The sequence below is a fragment of the Eumetopias jubatus genome, unplaced genomic scaffold, assembly GCF_037043125.1.
Source record: "Eumetopias jubatus isolate StellerSeaLion01/CBP00866 unplaced genomic scaffold, mEumJub1_p1.0 scaffold_2, whole genome shotgun sequence".
Taxonomy (NCBI): Eukaryota; Metazoa; Chordata; class Mammalia; order Carnivora; family Otariidae; genus Eumetopias; species Eumetopias jubatus.
The window spans coordinates 51,450,141-51,462,154 of NW_028274808.1; the positions used below are offsets into that span (position 1 = coordinate 51,450,141).

Here is a 12,014-nt window from a genome sequence, read left to right on the forward strand (position 1 = left end):
TGCCTGTGTTCTGAAGGATTTTGATAGATTCCTGTCTCACATTTAGGTCTTTCAACCATTTTGAGTCTAGTTTTGTGTGTGGTGTAAGGAAATGGTCCAGTTTCATTTTTCTGCATGTGGCTGTCCAATTTTCCCAACAGCATTTGTTGAAGAGACTTTTTTCCATTGGACAGTCTTTCCTGCTTTGTCGAAGATTAGTTGACCATAGAGTTGAGGGTCCATTTCTGGGCTCTCTATTCTGTTCCGTTGATCTATGTGTCTGTTTTTGTGCCAGTACCATACTGTCTTGATGATGACAGCTTTGTAATACAGCTTGAAGTCCGGAATTGTGATGCCACAAACTTTTCTTTTCTTTTTCAGCATTCCTCTGGCTATTCGGGGTCTTTTCTGGTTCCATACAAATTTTAGGATTATTTGTTCCATATCTTTGAAAAAAGTTGGTGGTATTTTGATGGGGATTGCATTGAATGTGTAGATTGCTCTAGGTAGTGTAGACATTTTACAATATTTGTTCTTCCAATCCATGAGCATGGAACGTTTTTCCATTTCTTTGTGTCTTCCTCAATTTCTTTCATGAGTATTCTATAGTTTTCTGAATACAGATTCTTTGCCTCTTTGGTTAGATTTATTCCTAGGTATCTTATGGTTTTGGGTGCAATTGTAAATGGGATCGACTTCTTAATTTCTCTTTCTTCTGTCTTGTTGTTGGTGTATAGGAATGCCACTGATTTCAGTGCATTGATTTTATATCCTGCCACTTTACTGAATTCCTGTATGTGTTCTAGCAGTTTTGGGGTGGAGTCTTTTGGGTTTTCCACATAAAGTATCATATCATCAAGATGCATGTTAGGTTTGCTGCACATGGAGCCAAGGGAGAAGGGCGAAGGGTGTTGGTGGATGGGATTTAACGGGAGGGACAGTGGTCAGGCATGAGGATAAAATCCTGAATGATACATGAATTTTTTTCTTAGAGCTACAATCTTAAATTGTTCCATCTGATTTCTTCTGCTTTTTGTGTAGCTTATCTTTTGTTTTTAGGACAGCTCCCACTTATATATAGTGTTGGTCACCATGTGAGGAACACAGTGAGGGCTGGCCTTCCCCTCCTCCTTGAGCTTTGAGAGGAAAGCCCCCCTCTTTGCCCACAGCAGTTGGGGACTTTTGTCTCATTTCCACCATTGCCATTACCGGGGACTCCTTGCTAGCCTCTCCTGGCCACAAATTCCATCTGTCTCTAGCATGCACCTCACTAGTCAGTAAGAAGGACTCGGACTTCTTTGGATGCAGAATGGGTGGAGAGCAGAGGGTTGCCCTCAGGCTGAGCAGTGTCCCAGCAACTTGCCTACTGCCATGTAACTTCCCAGTCTTCCCCTCCTCACATTCAGAGTACGCTGTTGGAGGCAAAACACACTCTAGGTTGACTTTCACCTTAAAACACCACAGCCAAAAATTATAACAAAATATGTAAAGGACCACAGTGTATAGGAACAATATAGACCCGCAGTGCCTCTGGCATAGGTGACTAGAAGCATCATTACCTCTCTTTTCCTAGTGTACCTGTCCCGTATTTCAGGGACTGGGCAACAGGTACATCCTCAGGACTCTGACTCCTCTTTCTTTACAAATTCATGCTCACAGTCATCAAATCATCCTGAAAATGCTATAGAGGGCATCTTGGCAGGACCAGGGCCCAGAATGCTTGGTCAGTATGATCCAGGGCCTCTCTGCTGGAGACAGGAGAGGCTGGTCCAGAGCTAGGGCTTGGGGGCCAAATATGAACCCTGCTTAGTTCCAGTTTGACTTGTCCATTGAGACCCCAGGAATTTGCGGCCTGGAGAAAGCCACAAAGAAACAGACAGTGAGAGGGAATGTGAGACCATATTTTGTTTTGGGGCTTGACAGATTTTTGACAGATTTTATTACCATATGAATGAAATAAAGGTACTTTTACCCCAGCCCCAGACTGAAGCTAATCACCACCAGTAAGGTTTGTAGCAGCATGAATAATTGATAATAACACTTGAGAAGTATGGGTTGGGTTTTTGCAGGGTTAAAAGCGTGACTGGGAGGAGCTTGCACTGTTAACTGACCCGTAGCTCTGAGGCTTTAGTCTGACACAAGGCTGTTCCAGTCCTGGGATGGTTCTGGGTCTAGTAGCTGAGCAAGACTCCCAGGTTAGCAACAACACAGTTCTTGGAGTCTCGAATTCAGTAGTGTTGGCATAGTCACCTAGACTGGAGGAGATTGGCCCTACAGGAGAATAGTGAGAGTTTGCAGGCCCACCCTCCAGTCCCTCATTTCCCTGCCATTTACCTGTCTCATCCCACCTCTCTGACCTCACCCAGAAGATATGAGTTTTAGCTCTCTCTCTGTTTGAACACAGGACATAGAGCTAATCACTGGTTGGTTTATGTCTGAATTTGTATTGTTGCAGGTATGTTATTGAACAGTTTCATTGCATTATTTTCAAGGAAGAAAACAGTCATAAAGTTTGAAGTGCATTAGATATTCACAATACAAAAGAAAAAAAAAACAGTGTCCTTATCATCTTCTAAAGCTTTTAAACATGTCCCCCAAATCACCTTCAGCATCTCTCTGATAGTTGACTTTGACCCAATCTTGCACTAATTAACCTCGCTGCTCCACAAGCACTGGGCTTTCAAGATAAATGAAAATCTATTCCTTGTCCTCATATACCCTTGACTGAGGACACATCATGGCCATCAGCAGAGGTTGTCCTCCTGGAGCATGTGGCTTTGGAATGTGCCCCTGAGGAGTGGGGGCAGGGATAGCTCCCCGTCCAGCCAGATTGGAGGCATCCACCCTGCTGTGTCTGAGCAACAGCTGTCCCTGTCAGTGACCCTCTCCCATCTCCATTTCATGCTCTGCTGGTAATCAATAGTTAGTATCCAATCAATGAACGACTTTTCTGTTTAGTCAGTTTGATTGTTTCTGGGGTGACATGTGCCACCAATTTTGAAAAAAAAATTTATAAATGCTCATTAGGTTCCCAAATGAGCCCACCCCTCCCCCCCCCAAATCTTAATGACCTACCTAATGTGTTTAAAGGATCTCTGGTTCTTTGGCTCCCAAATACTTGCCTCAGCAGAGTTTCAATAGGAAAGTGCCCTTGGAAGCTAAGCCTTGGTTTCTAGGAGTAGAACTGCCATTGCTTGGTCTTTAAGAACTCACCATTCTTGCATCATGAAATGGAAAGGAGCACTTAGATTTCCCCCTGTTTTATCCCTAAAGCTATATGTAGAGTTTTGGGGGTTTTCAAAGGATCTTTTTTTTTTAATTGCAATTTATCATGTAGAAACGAGAAGGAAAATGGCTTCTTTTCTTGTCCATCTTTCTGTTTTATTCACTTAGACCAGGAATGACAAAACAGTTTTGCCACATATGCATGTATATCTAAATAATAAGAGACTCTGTAGGATGCTAGGTTGGGAAAAGATTTTGTGGTCTCATTAGGGAACCGAGAAAGTATGCTGTGGTTGATTAGTGGTGTCTGCCATGAGCATGGAAGTGGAGGAGAGGTATATCATGTGTCATGTACTTGTCATTCCTGATTCAGATCTTGTTGTGAAAAATAAAGTTCACACATAGAGGATGACTCTAGTCTAGTAGTTAAGAGGTATTTGCTATGTCCCAGGTACTGTTCTAAGTGCTTTACATATATTAACTAATTTAATTCTTAAAGCAGCCCACAAGGTAGGTACAAATGAGGAAACTTGTACAAATGAAGAAACTGAGGCATAAAGAAGTTAAATGACTAAGCCACATTCCTACAGCTAGGAGGTGGGAGAGCTGAGGTTCAAAGTCAAGGCAGTCTTGCTCTACGGCCCATGTCCTTAGCGGTCGACACTGTACTATCTCTTCTTGGCTAATGCTCTGTCTTTGCTGTCCAGGAGCTGACTCAGCTGCAGTTCAGAAGAAAATGCAAAATCAGGTTTATAGACCCTGTTATCCTTGGGCCTCGGGCTCTAGAATAAAAGATAAGACAGGGTCCAGGGGAACCTTAACATTGAGGAGAGAGTGCATATGAACTTCCTCCTTCCTCTCCAGTTCAGGTAGCATTTCTAGTCTTTCCTGCCCCTCTGGCATTGCCACCTTCTCAGATGAGAGGTGAATTGGATGGGAAGAGGGGCAGGCTTTTACGGAGAGGAACAGAGAGGAGTTCCTTGGTCTCTGGGCCACCTGGCTGGGGAAACTACTTTTGAGTGGCCATTTTCAGTGATCATTTTTGCGTCAGGGACATATGTACGTATAAAGAGAGAGATGTCTTTAGTGTATCAAATAATATATCTTTCATAATGGCTGAAGAGAGACTTTTTACTACTGTTTATGTCTTCCGTCATTAATTTAACAGCTATTTATTGAACACCTATGCATTATCCCTCTTTGGGCTAGAATTATCAAAATGGTGACCCAAAAGAGCAATGAGCCCTGCTCTCCCTGTGCTTATAGTCTGCTTGTCCAGGTAATAACTAAGTGTAAGGTGAAGCTCTGGTGAGCACTGTAGAAGGTCATTGGTTCCAAGAAAGCAATGGTAGTAGAGGGAATGAGGGACTGAGGTGGTCAGACCACATGGGTCCTTGAAAGCCACATTAGAGTTTTTACTTTAGCCTAAGAGCAGTGGGAAGCCATAGAAGGCGGGGGAGGAAATTGGGGAGTTTGTGTCATACAATGAGTTTGTCTTTCTTTTTTTTTTTTTAAGATTTTATTTATTTATTTGAGAGAGAGAATGAGATAGAGAGAGCATGAGAGGGGGGAGGGTCAGAGGGAGAAGCAGACTCCCTGACGAGCAGGGAGCCCGATGCGGGACTCGATCCCGGGAGTCCAGGATCATGACCTGAGCCAAAGGCAGTCGCCCAACCGACTGAGCCACCCAGGTGCCCGAGTTTGTCTTTCTTTTTGAAAGGTAATTGTGACTGCACTGGGAAGAGCGAATTGGAGAGGGGACATAGATGACCTAGAGGCATTTATAGGAGTCCAGGCAAAGAAGCCACAGTAGGGGCCACAATGATTTGATGGTGAAGGGAAGAAGTAGAGGGATTTGGATGTCTGGAAGGTAAAACTAGCTCGATTTGGTGATAGATTAGGTGTGGGTTGTGAGGGCTCAAGAACGGGCAAGGATGCCTAGAAAGGATAGGACAACAGTCCTGTTCCCAGAGGTGGGGATGCTGGTAGAGGGCCATGTTTGGAGTGGAAGGTCATCTTTTGAACTGTCTGAGAGGAGGTGTGAAATAGGCTACACTTTTCATGGTAAATGTGTAGTGTTTCGGCTGGGCTATAAATAAGCCTTGATGGATTGTCCTGGGAAATCAAGTACTTGGGAAAAAATTTCTTAATCCATAATTTTGTTGATTCTTAAAAATCTGAACAAACATATTTTCATTTAGAAAATAAGAATCTAACAATGCCAAAGGAAATTAATAAAGGTAAATATCTTGCATAATCTCCCTAGTTGTTTTCATTTTTGTATGTTTCTCTTCCAGAGAAACATTTCTCTTTTCCTATAAGCATTCGTATTTTTTTATTTTTCTTAAAGATTTTATTTATTTATTTGAGAGAGAGAGAATGAGAGATAGAGAGCACGAGAGGGAAGAGGGTCAGAGGGAGAAGCAGACTCCCTGCTGAGCAGGGAGCCCGACGTGGGACTCGATCCCGGGACTCCAGGATCATGACTGGAGCTGAAGGCATTCGCCCAACCAACTGAGCCACCCAGGCGCCCAGCATTCGTATTTTAATTAGTTGTCATTATAATCTACATCCAGTGTTGTAATAGGATTGTTTCACTTACCATTATCCCAAATATTTTTTCACATTTTTATATGTCTTTCAAATGCTCTATTTAAAATGTTGCATTATAGTACATGCTTTTGATAAATCATGAATTATAGTTTTCTAAGCAACATTAATACTTTTGGATATTCAATTGGTTTTAAAATTTCATTATTATAAGTAATAAATATTGTTATATGTATCACCTTTCTTTCCCCCTTACATTATTCCTTAGTTTGAATTCTTACGAGTGGGATTAGTGGGTCAAAGATTGAATGGATTTACAACTCTTGATATGTGTAAAGACAAACATTTTTAGAACCACAGGCAGGGGCTGTGGGGTGCTGACTGTAGAACAGAACTGTGACCTCCACGTCAAGCCTTATCATGTTTCTTTGGATTCAGCAACCAATGGTTCTAACCATATTAACGAGTGCTTGACAAGGTCCCATGGCTACCTGGGACCTGGGCTGTTCTCTTCCCTTCCTCAAGGTTTTCTGTTCCTAGGCTAGTGCCAGCATCACTGAAGAACCAGTGAGAGCCTCTGAATTGATGGTATCCTGAAGAGGGTGTCTAAACTTGACTGAGCCTCATAAGCCTTCAGGTTCTAAAAGACTTGCAGTGTGCTGGAGAGGCTGCCTGGGATTACTATAGGTTTGGATGGGGTTCTTAAGACTTTCCACGACCTGGTCCTTGCCTACCAATCTGTCCTTCATGGCCACTGCTTCTCAACGTATCACCTCTGCTATGCCCAGACTAGACTTGATTCTGGCCCCGGATGATGCCTCGGTCACATCCAGACTCATGGCTCTCATTCAAGTTGCTACCTCACTCTCTACCTTTCCTAACCCTGCCTCTCCTTCAAGATTCTGTGCTGGTAGCACTTCCTCCAGGCTCTCACTTCCCAGCTTGCTATTCCCCTTTTGCGAACTCTTGACAGTACCTTTCGTCCCCATTCCAGGACTTGGCACATAATTGTAAGCTTTCTGGTAAAGTTTGACATTTTTACCTCTTGAAGGTAATTGTACTTATCACGAGGGCAGGAACTGTGTCATCCTCTCACCAGCCCCCAGACAGCCTGACTGTCGTGCTGAGCCCTTTGCCAGTGCTCCATAAATCAAACAGGACCCAGGAAATCAAAATATATGTGCTGTATGATGCAGCGTCAAGGCTTTTTAGCCATGCTTATGTATTTTCAACATAAATGCCCATATTCAAGAATTGCTAAGGATATTATTCAAGTACTCCTAGATGGATCATACTCAGCTATGCTCTATCTGACTACAGTTTGAGGGGTTATGAGAACAAGTAAATGCTGGAAAACCATAATCTGGTCACCTTTTATTTCCAAGTCCTTAGTATGTCCAGGGTGGGAAGGGTGTTGGCGGAAGGAACCAGGGTGGATGAAGAGTAGGAAGAAACCCTGGAATATCCATCTGGTCTTTAAGAAGGCAAGTGTTTGTGGTTCCTGGAAACAGTACTTGAATTGTAGTGAAATGATGTGTTCTGCTATTCTGTTTTTTGAAAAATTGGCCCCAGTGTTACCCTGCTGTCCTCGTGGCTCACTTCATTGATTGGGTCAATATTCTGATCATCAGGAGTCTTCAGAGGAAGCCTCCCCAGTTCACCCTGGAACCCCAAGTTTCCCTTCTTCTTCAGGGGCTGGCCTGGTGCTGTGGGGCCCCTCTGGCCAGGAGTCAGGAGCTTTGGGGCTGGGCTGGCTCTGCCACCACCAGCCATACGGCTCTGCACAAGCTCAAGCCTTGGCACCCTCATTAGTAAAACCATGCACTTGAACTAGACCATCTCGAGGCTCTTCAGTAACTGAGATTAAAAACAAAATAAATGAAACTCTCTTAAAAGGGTAAGCTTTGGTGCCATTTTTAGCTAAAAATGAGAAATAGACTCTTTGACACATTTAATGACATGTGTTAGTATGTGTGTGGAACTTTACACTTAACTTGTATTTCTTTCTTTCCTTCTCTCCCTTTTTTTTTTTTTTCTAGCCAAACATCATGTCAGTGGCAATAGAACAGTTGAACCTTTCCCAGAGGGAACACAGATGGCTGTATTTGGTAAGATATCAACTCTGAAAGAAAACCCAAATTGTGTGCAAAGACTAGTGCCAAATTTCTGAGTTTTAGCAAGTGTCCTCAGGGCTTCAAAATCTGGGCTCTTCTAGATATTTACAAGTCATCGGAGCCAAAAAAAACCTATCGAGTTCTTAGTATTTCTGGGATCAGAAAAGCTTATTCTATAGAATTTAATATGCTTTCTTTTCTCACTTTGCAAACCAAATATCAAACTGTGTATTTGCTATTTCTTTCGTCCACACTGTGAATTAACCTGATAATTACAGTTTGAGTTTTTCTTCCCTAGAAGGGATCCCCCCAACACTGATATGTAATTTTGTCAAAGGCTGGGGTTCAAGAAGTTTTGAGTTGTTATTCCACAAAAATCAATCTAATTGAATAATCTCTTTGTCTTCCATTATGAATTCAGCATATTCCTTAGAAAAAAATCAGTTAAAATGTCTTAAACAGAATAAAATTTAATCTCTGAGTATATATTTACATTATACAATTATGTGGTTGAGCAGAACTTCTCTGTTAGATTCCAAACCTTTTGGTGACAAGGTCCTTTTTAATTCATGGCTCCTGACTTCCATATTTAATGTCCCCTAAACTTCCTTCAAAATGTCTCTACACCTGGCACTTTCTTTGCCTGCCTTCTTCTCCTTCTCTCTCCCTTCCCCTCCTCTTTCCCTCTTCTTCCTGACTTCCTCTTCCTTTTAGCTCCCCTCTCCCCCCTTCCCTCTAGCAATGCCCTGGGGGCCCCAGAGCCCATCCTTTATCAATTTCTCAGGGATTATTGCCTCTGTCCTCTGGATTTTCATTTTCTCGTATCTTCTGGATCCTTCCCCTCAGCCTTTAGAAGGGTTTTATCATCTGTCCCATTCTAAAACCCTGAAATCCCCCTGACTTTATGCCATCCTCTAGCTTCCTTTCTACCCTGATCTTGATGGTCCCCTACAAGGGCTTTTGTTGTAAAACTGCTTTAAGCATGGAGGTGTCTTTGAGATGGAAATTAGCCTCAGGATGACCCATCTCTAAATTAGCCTATTCAGGAGAAAGCATTAATTTATTCACAGAGATGGAACCAGAATTAGTAATCAATGATGATTAACAGTTGCAGAGTTATGAAACAGGGAGCTAATTCTGCCTGGGTGTTTGTAAATCTTGCTCTGTATGGGCTATCACCTTTTAAAATACAGTGATCAGTGGTTAGAAATTATTATGCTCAGAAATGTAAATGGAGAATTTAATTTTTGTAGCAAAAAGCATAATGGACACTCTAAAAATGTGTGCAAAGTATTTGATTTGTTAACTCTCCTCTGAGGACTTAACGTTCAATGATGCCGTTTTACTGGCGTTGTGGGTTTAAGACTGTTCACAGGGGACAGCAGAAGTCACATCGGTCCTCAAAGGGTTACGTTGATGATTTTTTTTTTTTTTTTGGTCTTTCAGATTTTTCATCCCCAGACATGTTAGAAACTCAGTTCCCTGTCATGTTGGGAAATATAAAATGAGACTGCCCCATCTTAGCAGGTTTCTCTCTGTTGTGCTATTGGAGGAAGGCTTCCTTCCCAAAGGACAGACTGAGCACCAGGCAGGCAATGATGCCAGAGAATTGGAAGTATCAGTGAATAAAACTCTGTGATGAGATTATTGTTATTATTTGTCACGGTTTTGGTTTATAGTGGCTTTCCTAAAAATCCTAACCCATGGCCTTCATTGTTTGGCTTTGGACTAGCACGTTCCTCTCTCCAAGCTTTGGTTTGTCACCTGTAGAACCAGAGGGCTGACAGAGTGCTCTGAGACCTGTTCCCTTTGCGTCGGCATCTCATATATTCAAGACCTAACACTTACCTGGCGTCAGGCGGTCCCCCGGAAACCCACTGTGAATGGCCAAGGTGTGTGGCTTTTAAAAGAGGAGGATTGTGTACAATTTCTACAAGTGCAGAGTTACACTGATTGTAAAAATAGAGTATTTTTGGACATTCTAAGAATTTTTACATTATGAGAACTGCAGTTTGGCTCTTACACACGCTTAAATTAAGGCCCCTATTTGGGTTAAGTATGTGCAAGCATTTTATATTAATGTTTTAAAAACTGGTCTCATTTTATATTGTCCTCCTGGCCTGCAGTGGAGAGAGGCAGCAGATGGTTTTGGGGGTGGCCTTCTCTCATTCCAGGTTGTTTATAGCTCTACTGAAAACGTTAAACCAAGCATATAGCACTGGGCTCTTTGACGTATGTTGGACATCTAATCCTCCTGGCCCCTTGAGAGGCTGGTAGGAGCATGTAATCCTCTTCTCAGAGAGCTCCTGTGACTTACCTGAAGCCATTCAGCCAGTGATATGGTGGAGGGAGAATTTGAGTCCAGGTCTAACTGACCCTGAAGCCCACAGTCTTTTTATGATGTACCCTGACTCTTAGCCCTGGTTGAAGGAGCCATGGGGCAAGTCTGGTAGATGCAGAAATGCCTTTCAGCTGGATCCATGCACAAAAGCATGCTTTCCAGCCAAGTCAATTTAGCAAACTGATTTGTGAATTTCTGTGTATTTCCAGAGTGCTCTGAAGGACTCTTGAGATACAGCTTTTGCTGGGAAAATACTATTGCAATGACATCTCCTACTATTTATCGTTTTTACCCATTTGATGTTAGTAGCATAAATTAATGTACAGGAGAATGTCTTACACCTGCTTGACTCTGAGTTCGCCAAAGTACCAATGGCATGTTCTACTCGTCCCAACTCATTCTTCAGCCTTCTAAGTCTTAATGTCTTATGACCAAATAGTATTACCAGTTTCAATTTTATTATCTATTGGTTAGTCATTTGAATGTACTTTGCAGAATGCTGTCTACATAGGAACTTTTAAATTTAATCCACTTCTAAAGTGGTCGTTGAACTGCCATTAGGCATTTAGAGTGGATAACGTAAGAAGGTGGAGTGTGAGGACAGTGCACACTCCTCACTGTCAAAAACGCATGAGTGCGTCATTCTATCAAGTAACCAAAGAATAGATAGGTGGTTCCTTCATTTCTGGTATATAATCTTCACAGATTATTTTTAAGCTAAGATGTTCATTTTTTCAGATTTTCTTTCGTGGCCCATTTGTTAGTCCTTGGCTTGTTTTTGTGTGGCCACAGTTCCTAAGCTTCTTTGTTGCTCTTTCTGTCCTCTGCACTTTAGGACAATGATAATAAAGGTAATAGGCTCTGCTCGCCCAGTGGGCTTCTCCTCGTCTGTATATGATGCTCTCTTTCAAGTCAGTGGGAGCCCTTTTTCCACAAGCTGGAGAAGCAGAACCAAACATTTTGCAATTACTTAATGTCTTTGTTCCTGGTGGCTGAGAGTGCCCTATGGCTATCATCCCTTTAATCCCACAACAGCCCTGTGAAGTGGGCATTATTGTGCTCTGTAGAGACAGAGAAACTGAGGCACCCAAAGATGAAAGAAATCTGGTCAAGTGGTGGGAATGCTTTCTCAGGCATGAGGACATCCACATTACATTTGCCAGCCTGCTGTGCCTGACTTAGAAAGGTTCTCTCCGGCTCTCAGTAACTTAATGAAAATGACATCCCATTGGCAGTGAGCCACCCCATCCACACAGAGAGCACAGGCTCCAGCCTCTCCGTGGTGGTTTTTTTTTTTTTAAAGATTTTATTTATTTATTTGACACAGAGAGAGAGACAGCGAGAGAGGGAACACAAGCAGGGGGAATGGGAGAGGGAGAAGCAGGCTTCCCTCTGAGCACGGAGCCCTGATGTGGGGCTCGATCTCAGGACCCTGGGATCATGACCTGAGCCGAAGGCAGATGCTTAACGACTGAGCCATCCAGGCGCCCTGTGGTGGTGGTTTTTAAACCCAGAACAACTTTTTTCATCTTATTAAAAATACTCCATAGTCAAGAAGATTTCTCATTTCAGAATAAAATAAAAAGTTATTAATTGAGGAAAATATAGAGAAGTTGGGTGTTGGGAAGATTTGTGAATTTGGGAAGATTTTTAGTACATTTTTTTAAATAAATGAAATACAGTTTTTGGGACGCCTGGGTGGCTCGGTTGGTTAAGCATCTGCCCTCAGCTCAGGTCATGATCCCAGGATCCTGGGATCGAGTCCTGCATTGGACTCCTTGCTCAGTGGGGAGCCTGCTTCTCCC

At 42.6% G+C, this 12,014-nt stretch overlaps 1 protein-coding gene across 2 annotated transcripts in view; it reads left to right on the forward strand.

Annotated features, from left to right (window-relative positions):
- MSRA (methionine sulfoxide reductase A) overlaps positions 1-12,014 on the forward strand; it is a 440,787-nt gene that overhangs the window by 163,644 nt on the left and 265,129 nt on the right. The window contains exon 2 of one of the 2 annotated variants that reach the window (XM_028114362.2): positions 7,794-7,862. The exons of the other annotated variant lie outside the window; for it this stretch is intronic. Within the exon in view, the coding sequence (XP_027970163.1) occupies positions 7,794-7,862 (69 nt within the window). The remainder of the gene's footprint in view (positions 1-7,793; positions 7,863-12,014) is intronic. 2 annotated transcript variants of the gene reach the window in all.